Source organism: Loxodonta africana, chromosome 14, assembly GCF_030014295.1.
Source record: "Loxodonta africana isolate mLoxAfr1 chromosome 14, mLoxAfr1.hap2, whole genome shotgun sequence".
Taxonomy (NCBI): domain Eukaryota; kingdom Metazoa; phylum Chordata; class Mammalia; order Proboscidea; family Elephantidae; genus Loxodonta; species Loxodonta africana.
The window spans coordinates 50,836,842-50,852,878 of NC_087355.1; the positions used below are offsets into that span (position 1 = coordinate 50,836,842).

The window sequence follows — 16,037 nt, forward strand, 5'->3', positions numbered from 1 at the left end:
TTACCAATCTTGAAACACAATGGAAAAATACATCCGTTAGAAACGAGATTAGAATTTGTTAAAAGAGAAGGTCTGGCAGTCTCTGTATTTAAGTTCCTTTTAACAGTGCAGTGACATGCTTAATTGCCTTCTTGTAAAAATTAAGATACCCATCAATGAAATATTTATACATAATTTTCATATTTAAAAACAGTAGATACAATAATCAGTTACTAAAGCCATGGTTAATACTGAAATCCTTCAATCAAGATAAAAGAAGTTTTTAGGTTTGAATAAGGCATTGAAATGGAAAATTTACTACGTGTTTAAGGTTCACTGTAAGCTTAAAAATTAGATGCCTATTTTAGATGGACTTCTTTGCTATATTCATTTTTAAATGACTTAAAGGTCACTTCGACATTACTTTTCTTTCAAATGATCCCTTTCTCCCAGCCTTTACAATGAGGAAAGGTTACCCTAATCTTGGGCACAGTTATTGTACTCATCAAGTTCTAGTGACTTTCTTTTCTTTCCTTTTGCTATTCATTCATTCATTCATAACTTGTGAGAAGAAAGAAAAGCACATATTAGATTTTAAATCTAAAAGTTTTGTTAGCTCTACCTTGATAGTTAAGATTTGATGACGAGGTAGAACCCTAGGGAATGATTTCGAAATGCCGGTTTTCACGTCACAAGCTGTTGAGCGTGTAAAGACTTAAATCAGGGCTTGGCGTCAGTCCGTAACTAAAGAGCTGTGTCCTCGGGAAGCCAGGGGCCCGGAGGACACCGACTCCGCCGTGGAACCTTCTCTACGGACGTCCGCCCAGGAGGCCCGGGGAGCGCAGGGCTCCGCCCGAGGGGGCGGCACCCAGCCCGGCTTCCCCCGCGAAACTGCCCCTACGAGCGGCGCGGCCGCGCCTCTGCGCCCGGCACCCCCGCGGCTTCCGCGGTAGTTTCTTCTGATGATGCAAACACTGACTTCCCGCACCCACTTCCCCACAGAGGCCGCGGAGTCGGCGGGAGCCGGCCGTGCTGGCGAGCCGCGCGCCATGGGCAACATCCAGAAGAAGCTCACCCGCAGAGGCGAAGGCGGCAAGCGGCCGGAGAGGGGCGCGCCGCGGCGGGGGCCGGCAAGGGCGCCGGCACCGGGCACCGACAAGCAGCGCCGGCCGCGGGCCCTGGCGACGGCGACGGGGGGCGGTGCCAACGGGCACACGGGCGGCGGGCAGGATGCCGCTGACCCCGCTGCGCCCGACGCGTCCCCGGGGCCCGGCGCGCCGCCCGCCCCAGCGGGCCTGAAGAGCGAGGGCAACGAGCTGTTTAAAAACGGGCAGTTCGCGGAGGCGGCCCTCAAGTACTCGGCGGCGATAGCGCAGCTGGAGTCTGCAGGTGAGCTGCGCCTTGGGATTTACCGAGACCCCCGGGCTGCGGTTCACGGGATCTCAGAGCTACCCCAGGAGAGGCGCAGGCCCCCCCCTCAGTGACAGGGACTTGCATTTCCTTCCCGCGACCGAGGGCTCTGTGTGACCTGATCCATTGTGAGCCATACATTGGAATGTGTAGCATGTGCCCGGGCGAAGCACGTTTGCACCTGTCCCTTACGGGCTTCCCTTCTCTGTGGCGATTGCGGGGGGGATAGAGCCAGCTCCTTGGAGAGCTGCATTGTCAACAGCCTGTGGGACTGCAGTGCCGTCGGAGACCTTATAATCTGGGGAACTGTGATTTTGCTAGTGGATTTTAACTGTATTTAATTCAATGTGATTTCAGGAAATGAAAGTGCAGATGATCCAAGTATCTTATATTCAAATAGAGCAGCATGTTACCTAAAAGAAGGAAACTGCAGTGGCTGCATTCAAGATTGTAACAGGTAAACTGCACGTTTTCAGGTTTGCCAAGAAATTACTATGATTTCAATAGGATGAATGCAATATTTAATATCCTCAATTTCTGCACAAGGGTCTGATTTCTTATATAGTTTTAAGTCATCTTAATACATACTATCATAGATTCTCCTTTCACATATATGAAGACAGTTATAAAAGCGTTTTTTTTTTTTCCTTTTCATTTTCGCTGTTACCACCTTAACTCATGTGGTTTACACATCACTCCTAGACTACTGGAAAAGCCTTCTGCCTAGTTTCTCTGCCTCCTCCAGTCCACCGTGGCATCAGAATAACTTTTCCTATTTCGAACAGGCATTTAGTATTGTCTTCCAGATAAGCATAATTGTCACCACACTACCTCCAAAACAAGCTCCCATTTGGTCCACTGTACCAGTTTCTTACACTCACCCGCCCCTGGCTCCAAGCCTTTGCCCATGTTGTCCTGCTTCCTGGAATGTACTCTGCACATCTTTGCTTTTGCAACTTCCGCTCAGCTGCCACACCCTGTTTGCCTCCCTGGCCACCCTATCCAGAGGAAGGTCCCGGTCTTGTGCACATCTCTAATGCATGCACTGTCACTCCGTCACACTTACAGGTACTGTGTCATCCACTGCACTGGATTTTAACTTCTTAAGGTCAGAAATCCTGTCTTCTATAGCTTTGTACCCCTCAAAACGCAATACCTGCTGATGGTACTCAATAAGTTACACACTGGAATGGGTGAATATGTTTACATGAATAAAAGTATTGTTTTACCATTAAACAATAAGTCCGCTATAGGAACCCTTTGGCAAGAAGCAATTGGTAATGCATATAAAAATAAGTTATATTCTGATTTGACTGATAAAGTTATGGTTTAGTCTGGTTGTGTGGTATAATTATTAATATCACCCCCTTTCACTCTCAGAAGCCCTAGTTTGGACAATAAATTCTGTGGACACCTTGTTTATAAGGTGAACAATTTATCGTTTTTCTATTGGCAGTATCAGTTTACTGATATGGGTGAAATCTTGCTAGCATCTGTGCTTATGGTATAAAAAGGCCTTGGGAGACCCTTGGATGTTTGCCAGTTTTACATATTCCAATTAAAAATAGACAATGTTTATATTCACTTTGGACCAACTTTCGACCTCATCCATTGTGTGAGCTCGTACTAGCTCATCACATTTTCAGGATTTTTTGAGCCATTGGATGTCTAGTTGGTAGCTTTAAGTCGGCAATAGTGGGAGTACAAATACCATGAAGATTGACAACACCGAAGCCTGAGCTTTTTTTCTTTTTTCTTTCCCTGAAGAGACAGTTGTTAGAGATTTACTCCTGCCCAGAACTAACCAACAACAACAAAAAAAGACCATGTGTATTTGCAAGACACTAGGCAGTTTGTGATATGTATCTGAGAACCTTTTGGCTCAAGTGTCTGTAATATATTACCCTAGAGCTTTGTCTTATGCCTTTTTACAGTAAGCGAATTCAGAACTCTTTAGTTAAAACTTGGGGCCCTTCAAGTTAGGGCTGCTGTAGAACAGTGGACTCACTTGGTCCTTAAATGAGAACTCTTAAGGAGCAGATGTTTGCTAGCTAAAATTCCTTACATTTCAGTGTAGATCCAGGAGGGAGTCCAAGATAGACACTAGCCATGATGTCCGGGGAGCCCGGAATGGGGGCTTGCCCTGGGGAGGAGTGGGAGAGGGCCTGCAGGGGAGATTTAGGTAAGGTGTCCTTAGATAAGAACTGTGTTCTGGGCCAAGGAATCTGGCTCTGCTGGTCAGTGCTGGCCTTCCGAGAGACCGACCTACTTAGATGTGTTCTTTGACACCTGGCATATGAGTCCCAGTATAAAGGGCATGGAGCTGGTGCCAGTAAGGGGTGATTTTACTCCCTAGTAGTGGTTCTCAAACTTGTTTTAATGCCAGAGAAGCCATGGTGTACTTTTGAGAACATGTTGAAAATTGGATATATTCAAGCCTGCATGAACTAGGAATAATAGCAGAAATGACTATTTTCTACATCTGTGTGTCTTCTACTTATTAAGATATGACCATATCTTCATCTCAAAAAGATTGCATACAATTTAAAGGAAGCTTATTTTTTTAGGTTTTTAGTTAATTCTGTTTGCTCCTTAAAGAGCTGTTTTGTGTTCCATGAGCCCTTATTACCAGGCAAGTGATAGCAGGAGTCAAACATCTAAAAGGAAAAACTCATGAGAGCAAAACTTAAAGTAAGGGGGAGTGGAATCTTACCTATTAAAATAACTTTTTATGCGATTTGGGGAAAACTACTATGTGATTTTAAATGTATAAACTCCTGGGAGGCACCGTTAGGCACATCGCTATTTCCTGGTGTTTCACATTTGGAGAATCACTGTTCAGAGTGTAGAGTGTGTAGAGGATGTTCTTGGAAGATGCTCCAGGGGCTCCAGGCCCTGTCCCCCTCCTCACTGCAGCATCTCCACGTTTCTATCTTAAACTTCCAGATGAAACATGAAAAAGGGTTATGATGCCTAAATATAAGCATAAAAACCGTTATTTTAGAAATTACTTTTTATTTTTGTTATTCTTACCAGCTAAAAAATACTTGCTTTTCCCATTCTGTTGAAGAGCCTTTTTAGGGCATCAAAACCACACCAGAATTTTCTCAGTGACTTTCTACTGACAGTATTTGGAGAGACTGTAACTGTATGTTGCCTAGAATTTGTCTGCTTTTGCTTATCTTTGCTATTCTTTGGCACACTTGAAATTGTTGTTGTTGTTGTTGCTAGTTGCCATGGAGTCGATTTTGACTCAGGACGACTTGAAATTAGAAGACCTTTTAAAGTCTTAACCATGTTAACTTGAATAGACAGCCCGCTCTGTAAACCCTGGTTTAAAATTGTCCTGTATTTGTCTTTATGAATAGACACTCATTTTCCTTAATGGAGTTTCCATAAGCTCATATCATTTTCAGGATTGTGGTTAAATAAAGAAAAAAAAAGAAAGCCTTACATTTTCTGGCTAGGAGGTGCTAAAAATTAAATGCATCATCTTCCTCAATTTAGATTCTAAGACTGGCTCAGGTCCATCTTGATTGGATAAATGGCACCTTGGGTGTTGGAAGTCTGCTGTGAAATAGAGGTGGCCAAGTGATTGTGAGAGGGACATGTCTTTATCATCTCTGTTAATGTGAATATCTCCTAAACATTGTTGTTACGTGTTGTTGAGTCAATTTTCGACTCACAGTGACCCCACGTGACAGAGTAGAACATAGGGCTTCCTAGGCTATAATCGTTATGGAAGCAGATCACCAGGTCTTTCTCCCCTGGAGCCATTGGGTAGATTCAAATCGCCAACTTTTGGTTAGCAGCCCAGTGCTTAACCATTGTACCACCAGGACTTCTCCGCTAAAAATTAGGCTAAGCTGAATTTAAGGCAGAGGTACAGGTGATGGGTCCTGACACTCAGGAATCTATTTTTTGATATTTAAATATTTTTACTTGATTTTAATTTTACTTTTTAAAGTAACTTTTACTGATTATAAAAGTAAGACGTACTCATCATAGAGAAATTTTAAAATCTAGTACAGCACAAAGAAGATAATTAAAGCCACTCATAATCTAACAGCTGGGCAGAGCCAAAGTGGTTATTTTTCAGAGAAACGATGCTGATAGGTTTATCAGCGTTTCTAGAATAACTTCCACAGTACAGAGTTGAGATGCGCACTCATGTGTGCAGTCGAGTATCCTTAGGGTTGCTATGAGTCAGAGTCGACTGATGGCAACGGGCTAACGGGTGTGAAATAGCGAGTTGTGAGTGAATGAGTCAGTGGCAAATGACTCACACCTCCTTCATTTGCAGTGTTATCTGTGTGGTTGTGGTAGAAAGAACGTAGGCTCTGAAGGTTCATTCAACAGGCTTGCTGAGCGCATCTTATGGCTGAGGTGTTGATCTAGGCACTGGGAATATAGCGGTACTCAGGACAGACTTGCCTTCATTGAAGCTTTAATTCAGAAGAACTGACATGTGAGTAAATCGCTCTATGTGTCTCTCAGTTTCCTCACCTGCAAAGTGAGCATAGTAATGTTTATCTTTTAGGTTTGTTGTGAGATTAGATGAGAAAGTCTCCAATGACCAGCATAAGCGGACACTCCATCACGTCTTCATCCTTGCCAAATCATTGTAGACTGGAGTAGACAGCGGGTTGCTAAGACTGTTGAAAAAACAAGTTAAGCAAAGCAGCACTTGCTCTTGCTTTCCCCAAAGCAAGTTAAATATTTGACACATAAATTCCCCGTAGCACACCAAACCAAACCCATTGCCGTCTAGTTGATTCCAACCCATAGCAACCCTGTAGGACAGAGTAGAACTGCCCCATAGAGTTTCCAAGTTCCTGCTGGTGGATTCAAAGTGCTGACCTTTTGGTTGGCAGCCGAGACCTTAACCACTGCGCCACCAAGTCTCTACCTGTAGCATAAGAGTTAAAAAGAGTGAACCCGCAGTCCCCCAGTGCAAACAGTCTGGTGTGGATATTGGTTAGTAGGTTATATAGAAAGTATATGCTTCATAGGATCTCTGATGGGGTACTTGTTCACAGCTTCAGTGAATTTTGTTAAAACCGAGAGTACAGTGGGCTTCTTTCATAAATACAGTGTTTTGATTGTATGCTTTATTTCAGAATATAATGAAGTACATTTAGTGGGAAGTAGTTTTAAATAGTTGCTTCAAACAAAACCAAAGAACATAACCTTGAACTACATCTTCAGTGATATTGGAAACACTTCATAGACTAAAAAAATGCAAGGTGAAAATCCATGACTTATAAGAAACCATTGTATGTCTAATTCCTTTCTTCCCTGTGAGCCCTTTTTCAGCAAGTAAATCATAGTAAACTTTATTAAGTTTTAGGGAGATTATTTTTAAAAAGTAATTCACATTTTTATGGTTCTGTGCTAAGGTGCTTTATTAAATGCATAGGTTCAAACAAGAACTTTCTTCTTAATTCGTCAATAACAAGCATCTGTTGAAAGTCTACTCTGTACCTGGTACTATGCTGGGCTCTTTTGGGGCACAGAGGAGTGTGAGAGGCACACTGCCTGCCACCAGGGAGCTCAGTGGGGAAGGAGGAATCTCCAGAGTGTTAGTGCTGGCTTGCCTCTCTGGTATATACCAGCTGCTGGAGATAGAATATCAGACATGTACATATTTGAGAGTCCCTAGGTGGCACAAATGGTTAAACATTGACTATTGGAGGAAGGGTTGGCAGTTCAGACCCATTAAGAGGAACCTCAGGAGAGAGACCTGGCAATCTGCTTCTGAAAGGTCACAGGGTTGAAAACCCTGTGGAGCAGTTCTGCTCTGCACACAGGCAGTCACCATGGGTCGAAATCGACTCCACAGCAACCAAATAACAACGACAGTACTGCAATATACATTCAGTTAAGTATACACTAAAGAGTAATTTGCAGAATAAATAATTTTCAGTATCTTTGTTTTCTTTAGAGCCCTGGAACTTCATCCATTCTCAGTCAAACCTCTTCTGCGACGAGCAATGGCCTATGAAGCTTTAGAGCAGTATCGGAAAGCTTACGTGGATTATAAAACAGTGTTGCAAATAGACTGTGGAATCCAGGTAGCAAATGACGGTATCAACAGGTAATCTCACCCGAGGTAGCTACTGAAGGGCTGCTTGTTCTATAACGGAGTTAGATTTTCCTCTACTTCATGAAAGATGTCTAAGTGTAGATGTGTTGCCAGTTCTGTATTTATGTGAACGATGGCCTTCTTCTCCGTTAAAACCAAATGGTTCTCTCTCTCTCACTTAATGGCTGACTATCCCTTAATATATTTTGAGCTGTTCTCTCACTGCTTTACATTGTTTGCTTTCTGGTCCATTGATTACCATTCATATTCGTTTTGTTTTTTTAATAACATGGGTTGAACTCATGTCTGGTACTCAAAATGTACAGATTTAACTTTAGTATTGTAAATATCTGTGGGGTTAGGAAGGTGTTTTCACTGATGTCATAAATCAGCATTGATTATGGATCCAAAAATGCAGTGAAAACTGCCATTTTGAATCTTCTCCTCCTACAGGCTTTGCAGATGTTCACTGGCACCACATCTGTCAGTGGAAGCGTATCTGTTGTTTTTCCTCAGGAGAACAGATGTCTTCATGAGCCTCCTAGACATTTGTTTTGTATGCCCTTGTACATAGATGCTCATCTAGGATGAGTGTTAATTTATAATGGTGAAATAGCAAGGAATTTGGGTCTGATTTATATAATGACCCATTTATCCCTTGAGTGAGAATGGGAAGGTAAGAATTTCCAAACTTCGTAAGTTGCTTTCAGGTGAAATTTGGAAGGTACTAGTTGGATAACATTTGTAGTTATGTACAATACTGTCTCATCCTATTTTGCCCAGAGCATAGCCTCCAGTATTTATTGCTATGCTACACTGTGCTGGTACTAGTCTAGTATACAGTGTTGCATTTTCCCCAGAAAAGACAAAAAGATAAAATGGCATGGTCTCTGTCTTTAAGCTAACTAAAATCTAGCTAGGAGGGAAAACTTAATATAAGACGAATTTTCCCCAAGTGCAAGAAGATGTTAGATGATAAGGGTGGTGGGGGCTTACAGAGAGATCAGGCCACCTTTGTCTATAACTTGTCATCACCAAAGACTGGATATTGACGTCTCAGTTTAAGAAACTGTAGGGAAAGTCTGTGTGTTATATTTTGTGGTTATAGTTGTTTGGGAAGCCTTAATGGAGAGCACTTGAGATAGTCTTTTGAAGGGCACTGATAGAGAACATGAGGAGACCTTGAGCAAAATTACAGAAAATGAGAATTTTGGCATATTTTGGATGAATCATTTTTTAAAATGATGCCTTACTTCCTCAACTGGTCCCAGCCTGTTTTGGAGAAAACAGAGGCAACAGCCATTCCCTGGGGCATTCACTTTGTGGTCACACGGAACCTGTGTAGTCCCAGCCTCACCAGAAGAGAGGGATATATACTGGTTATATGTGGCAGCGTAGACTGGATCAAACCTCAGACATTCACAGCTTCCTTGATCTCTCTAGCTTATGAAAGGAGGCCATCTCAGCTGGTAGCTCTCCCAGCCATTTGCCCTACTGCACAGCCTTGTTACCGCATGTGATCTGCTCCTTGCTCACATGTGCATCTGTTTGGCATCATATGTGTCTGTGTTTCACCCCAGGCAGAAACTCAGTACCCCTTAAGCAGTAACTTCCTGCATCCTTCCCCATAGCCTTGGGTAGCCCCTAATGTACTTTTGTCTCTATGTGTTTGCCTATTCTAGATACTTTATATAAGTGAAAGCATATAATATTTGTCCTTTTGTGTCTGGCTTATTTCACTTAACAATGTTTTCAAGGTCTACCCGTGTCATAGCATGTATCAGAACTTCATTTCTCCTGATAGCTGAGTAACATAGTATGTAATACCACATTTTGTTTATCCTCTCATTTATTGATGGATACTTGGGTTGTTCCCACCATTTGACTGTTGTGAATAGTGCTGCAATAAACATTGGTGTATAAGTACCAGTTTGAGTACCAGCTCTCAAGCTTCTTGGGTATATACCCACCTAGAAGTGGGATTGCTGGTTGATATGGTAATTCTATGTTTCACTTTTTGAGGAACTGCCAAAGTGTTTTCCACATCAGCTCCACCATTTTGCATTCCCACCAGCAATGGATGAGGGTTCTAATTTCTCAACATCCTGCATTTGTTATTTTCCATTTTTCTGATCGTGGTCATCTCAGTGGGTGTGAAGTAATATCTCACTGTGGTTTTGATTTATATTTCCCTAACAGCTAGCGAGGAGCCCGGGTGCCATAGTGGTTAAGAGCTGGGCAGCTAACCAAAAGGTCAGCAGTTCAAATCCACCAGCTGCTCCTTGGAAACACTATGGGGCAGTTCTACTCTGTCCTATAGGGTCGCTATGAGTTAGAATCAACTCAATGGCAACAGGTTAATGGTTAGTGATGTTGATCACCTTTTCATGTGCTTATTGGTTATTTGTATATATTCTTTGGAGAAATGTCTATTCAAGTCCTTTGCCCATTTTTTAATTGGCTTGTTAGTCTTTTTGTTGTTGAGTTGTAGGAGTTCTTTACATATTTGAGATATTAAACCTTTATCAGATATATGGTTTCTAAATATTTTTCCCATTCTTTAGGTTGCCTTTTCATTTTTTTGATAGTGTCCTTTGATGCACAAAAGCTTTTAATTTTGATGCGGTCCATTTTATTTTATCATTTATTGCACACGTTTTTGGTGTCATATCTAAGAATCCATTACAAAAAACAAGGTCCTGAAGCTTAGTTCCCTCCTATACTTAGAGGTTTTGCTTTTAATTTGCGCCATTCTCTGCCTGGTAGTTCCCAGGATATTTGGGTAAAGTAGGGTCTTCACACACAGATTCTCATGAAATAAAGTTGGAAGACACCTGAAGCATATGTGACATAGGGAGACCTGATACAAAGGTATTTTAGGAAATGTAGCTTAATGGTGATAGGCTGGATAGCTTGAAGGGAGAAATATTGTAACTAAAAGACCACGAATATTCACATCTGAAACTTCTATATTGTGCTTTTTATATGTTACACAAGCTGGCTCTTTTAGACCAATTGACTTTTAATACTCATTTTTTAACTGAATGGTTCTTGTCGATATATCATTATATAAGAAGATGCGGAGGCTTACTCCAGTTTTGCCATATATACTTTTATATAAAATACCCGCTTTTAAAAGTTCACTATTCCTTTTTGTGAATCTCATATTTATGCTTGCTTTTCCATCTATTCTAGTTCATTATGGAAAATTAAACAGCAGCTTATTATTATTTTATTTAAACATCTGTGCTTATTTTGTACCTGTCTTCCATTAACCATGTTCCTTTCTTCCTCTCCAGGAATCTTACTTGTTAAATTCCCCTGCACATACTTATTTACTCCCTGGCAACACATCATCTCTTTTCAGCAGCTTCTTCCTTCCTCTCTGCTGGTAATCAAGTTTTGCTTCGAAATTCTCTTCCTAAAGCTTCTTTATCTTCTACAACTATGGATGGTTATACATTAATTTTCAGATTTGCCTTTTTACACTAAAACAGTTGGGATTTGGCTATCATAACCAAAGATCAGATATTGAAATTTCAGTCTAAGAAACTGTGAGGAAAGTATATGTATTGTATTAGTCCATGTATAAATATAAAAATGTTTCCCACAGAGAATATAGGAAACTCCTAAGGTAACTTACTTCAATGCATTGTACTAACTACCAGTGAACTTTCTCAGTCTTGGGAAATACCTTTTTTTTTTTTTCCCCACCAGATTCATCCCAAAGACATAATTGAGTTTTGTTTTTAAATCTAAGTATGATATTTTATGTTTAAAGTAAAGAGAATGTTGCAATCAGCGATGTTACTCTGAATCACATGATGGCCATTAGTAAATGTCAATAATGCAGGGGTCCCTTGTAGTAGACTCCAACATCCCATTCTTTCACCTTGTTTATATGAAAACAGAATAGGATTATTTTAGAGGTGAAAAAAACATCAGGTAAGACTCCTCCACCGTATTGTAAATGTTTAACAAAAAGCAGCGTGCCACGTGACAGCTAAGCCTCCGCAGTTACAGCAATCAGTCTTGTAGTCTTGTTTTTAACCACTTCAGTATTTCAGTTTGGATACAGAAATCCTAAAGTACTTCTGATTATTCTCAAGAGTAACACATTATCAATTTAATACTTACATTAATTACTGAGGGGACATGATATGCACATTACATTTTCTTTTAACAAAAGAGAAATGTATTTTTTCTTTGAACTAAAGAATGGCCTAAAGTTATATAGTTTGTGGCAACTTCTAAAAGTTCTTTTGAAGCCATTTTAATTTATGTGGACAGAAAATTGCTCAAGACTGTATGTTTTCTATAAGGAAGTACACATTTGGATAGCATTTGTAAATCTTATCTTGATATGACCTTCAGTGATATAAAAAGCAAACTGCATGATCAATAGCAAAAACTTATTTTTTAGAATAGCAAGAGTTTTAATGGATCTGGATGGACCAAACTGGCGGGAGAAGCTGTCACCCGTCCCATCTGTGCCCACTTCTGCGCAACTGCGAGCGTGGCATCCTGCAGCAGTGACCAGGTCGGCCCAAGCGGGAGATTCCAGCAGCCGTCAGCAACCAGGCATTCCAGGTGTGGAGTCTGCGCTCCTCTCTTCTGGAGGTTCTCTTGAGCATGTGCGTGTATTTTCACAGTAAAGCAAGGGGATTAAAGCATGAAGCCTGGCATCAGACCTGGGTTCAACTCCCCGTTTGCCTTCTTTTAGTATGTAGTCTTAAGAAGTTGCTTCACATCTCGAGTAGCCTAACGCATATGACAGGGAGAGAATGTTAATAACTATCTCATGGGGTTGTTGTCAGGAATAAATGGAGGTAAGCATGTAAAGTACTTAGCATATTTGCTGACTTTGTGACTCCCATACCAGTTTCCATCAAATCAGCTCCAACTCCTGGCAATCCCACGTGTGTCAGAGTAGAACTGTGCTCCATAGGGTTTTCAGTGGCTGATTTTTTGGAAGTAGAGCACCAGGCCTTTCTTCTGAGGCACCTCAGGGTGGACTTGAACCGCCAACCTAAGTTAGCAGTGTTGTTAATAATAAGAAAAAAAAAGCATCATGTAACTCTTTAGTAGACCAGCTATGTGGCAAGACTACAGTACCATATTTTTACACAAATAACACACCTTCTATGTTTATTTGCCCACCATGCCCTGCCCCCACAAGATATTTTTATAAGCATGCTATGCTAACAGCAACATGTAAAAAAAAAACTGGCATAGTGGTACTTGAGAAAATACTTCACGGGGGGTGGGGAGGGTGCTATTGGCAAACTAACATAGAAGGTGCACCTTAATTTGCATAAAAATATGGTAATAGAATTGATGTGCTCAAAATAAGAATAAAAAAACACATCACAACATAAATATATAGCAGGTACCTTTTGGCTTATGGAGCCCTGGTGGTGCAGTGGTTAGGAGCTCAGCTGCTAACCAAAAGATTGGCAGCTCGACTCCACCAGCTGCTCCTTGGAAACCCATGGACCAGTTCTACTCTGTCATATAGAGTCCCTATGAGTTGGAATTGACTCAACAGCAATGGGTTTTGTTTTTTTTTTCTCTGCCTTATGGCATAGTTGTTAACTTATCTGGATTCCCATAGTGCCTACCTTATTACTTTACGTATAGTAAGTGTTTAAGAAATGTGACTTAACTCATGTTTTCTGAGCTTTAAAGCCAGTTGAGGCCGCATTTCTCTTGTCCGCTTAGGAACTCCAGGTGCATCCCAGGTTGGGCTTCATTTGGAAGAGCCTCTGAGGTTCCTGAACCATGCTGTCTGAATGGCTAATGTTAGGCCCTCATCCTCTTCATTCCTTAGAAAAAGGAGGCAAGGAGCATCTTCCAATGCTTTTAGACAATTCAGCACTCCTAGGAACATCTTGGAGATCTCTAGTTTTCCAGAGTCCATTATTAAATAATGGGGCTTGGCAAAAAGTATTTGCACAATAAAGGGTAGCTATTTATTATTAACAAAATGCACATACCATCCATACTGTAGATATCTAATAGAAAAATCATAAGCACAAGTATAATCAGCTGTATCTGAAATTTTCTGTTCATATTTGTTTACGAATTATTACTGAGTGAATACCAGAGGTTTAAAAAAAAATAGAGGAAGAAAAGTTTGAGCAAAGCTTTACAGCAAATTCTGGGAAAAATCCTCTGTGATATTCTATTTTAGGGTGTACATACTAGGACACTTAGAGATGTGTCATTTGACAACCATTGTGTGAAATCTTTTGAAATGTGAAACATGAGGCAGAAATGTTCTGTGATTTGAAATAAAAGATGAAGAATTAACTGAGTAACATTTTACATAACTTTGTACAGAGGGAGAAAGAAAATTATTTCCATTCCAGGTTTATACTACTATAAATTTAGTATATCTGTTAGAAGATTTCTTAGATTGTACAATTTAAAGGCTCATTTTAAATTTTAAGTTATGGATTTTTATTACATATCAAGTTACTCCATAGGGTAAAGCCAGCACCTAGGTTTAAAACTTTAAATTTTAATACTTCATATTATGTGTGTTAGAAAACTTTGGTTGCAAGTAACAGAAAGTCCATTGACTTAAACTGTAAGGGAAGATACTGGCTCATGTAACTGGAAGAGGGGCAGGCTCTAAAGTCAGACCTGGCTCATCAGAGTCCAGGCTCTGGCCAGAAATGATGGAACTGTAGCAGCCCTAAACTTTACAGCTATACATATCAGTGTTGAAGGGAGAGAGACACCACGGTTTTTGGTTGCATTAATTTAAGAATGAGGAAGTATGCTGCCCAAAAGCCTTAATTTTTTTTGTCCTGTTATTCTGTTGCCTGAATTGGGCTGAACTGGGTCATGTGCTAGTTTCCTGAGCCAGTCCGTCCCTTTGATGAACAAATGCCATGTGCTGATTGGCTTAGGCCTGAGTTCCTGATCTGAGGGGTCAGTTTCTCCTGAACACACACGTGGAAAGAGGAATATGATTCTGAGCAGAAAGCCAGCCAGGCTCACTGTAAAGTAACTGGAATAGTTCGTAGATCTAGAAACGAACAGTTGGGACTCTTAGTTGCAGATAACAGAAAACCCAACCCTTAATGGCTTAAGCACATAAGGGCATTTTATTGGCATTTATTGTGGAAGAGTCCAGAGGTAGAATAGCTGCAGGCCTGGCTGGATTCCCAGCTCAGAGCCTTTTCCGACCTCTGTTACTGCCTCCAGAATCCCAGTAGAGAAAAGAAGGCATGCCAGTCTGGCTAAAATGATAGAAGTTACTTGCATTTTATTTTCTAAATTGAAAATAATAATGTCATAATTTTATAATCATTTTTACTTATAGCCAGTTTATATTTTTAACTCATGTAAAATGTTTTGGCTTTAGCTCTGCGTGGTGTGTAGTTCAAGTCAATTTGCAGTAGAGGATTTACTTAGAGATGTAGTTAAGATTCTGTGGAAGTGCTTATATGAAAACTCTGTCTTTTTTATTTTGGCGCCATAGATGAAAAACTGTTTAGAACCCTTAAGGAAGAAGGAAATCAATGTGTAAAGGACAAAAATTATAAAGCTGCCCTTAGTAAATACAGTGAATGTTTAAAGATTAACGACCAGGAATGTGCCATATATACCAACAGGCAAGTTCTTTATAACTTGATGCATTTCTTATGTTAATAATTTTTATTTTAAAAAAAGAAATATTAATTGCCAAAGTTTGCTTTTCATGGTACTGGGAATGTTATAGCAAATTGTCCGAAATGAGTGTTTTTCAAAGGGGTGGGACCATAGGAAATCTGAAGAGATGGAAAAAATGAGGTGAGGGAGGGACCGTAGCTCTGACGTACTCTATGTGTTACCGGTTTCCTGCAAGTTAGTGTTGCTGCTTTGCCTGGTCCTGCTCTGACTTGGCATTTCAAGTATTTTGGCATTTCTCTGTGTTTTGTTTGCATTTGCAGCTAGCTGGGCCAGGACATTGCCCAGCGTGGTGGGAGGAGGAATCGGTTCCCTTTCAAAGGAGTGTCTTAGGGAGCAATGCCCTTTTCCTTCTGAAGCACTGAGGGCAGGGACCAGCATCTTTTATAGTGTGCAGTGGGAGTGGGCAGATTGTTCTAGAATGCTGCTCAGGTGCCATGTTTACCATATATGGTAAAAGATCCCTATTTAGAATGTCGTGATTTGGGGGTTTTTAGAGAGTGGATAGAGTATGGGTTAACAAGTTCTTACAGGAACTCACAACATGAGTTTTTCTAGCCATTTCAGATAAATGCTTTTTAACTCAAGCTCTCACCACTTTGTTTTTGTACATGTTCTCCTCCATTGGCAATCTTTTTGCCAAAAAACTTTTATTGTCACTAAATCCTACAGATATTTTTTGCTCCTCTTGCTCCTGGTGGTGCAGTGGTTAAGTGCTCAACTGCTAACAGAAAGGTCAGCAGTTCGAACCCACCCAGCTGCTGTGCAGGAGAAAGATGGGGCAGTCTGCTTCTGTAAAGATTTACAGCCTTGGAAACCCTATGGAGCAGTTCTGCTCTGTTCTATATAGTGTCGCTATGACTCAGAATTAACTTGAGGGCAG

At 40.8% G+C, this 16,037-nt stretch overlaps 1 protein-coding gene across 1 annotated transcript in view; it reads left to right on the top strand.

Moving 5' to 3' along the window:
• The window catches only part of SPAG1 (sperm associated antigen 1), an 80,596-nt gene that overhangs the window by 46,091 nt on the left and 18,468 nt on the right, over positions 1-16,037 (top strand). Inside the window, exons 10-14 of the mRNA XM_003408415.4 lie at positions 982-1,368; positions 1,747-1,846; positions 7,334-7,486; positions 11,898-12,064; positions 14,967-15,099. Coding sequence (XP_003408463.2) covers positions 982-1,368; positions 1,747-1,846; positions 7,334-7,486; positions 11,898-12,064; positions 14,967-15,099 — 940 coding nt within the window. The remainder of the gene's footprint in view (positions 1-981; positions 1,369-1,746; positions 1,847-7,333; positions 7,487-11,897; positions 12,065-14,966; positions 15,100-16,037) is intronic.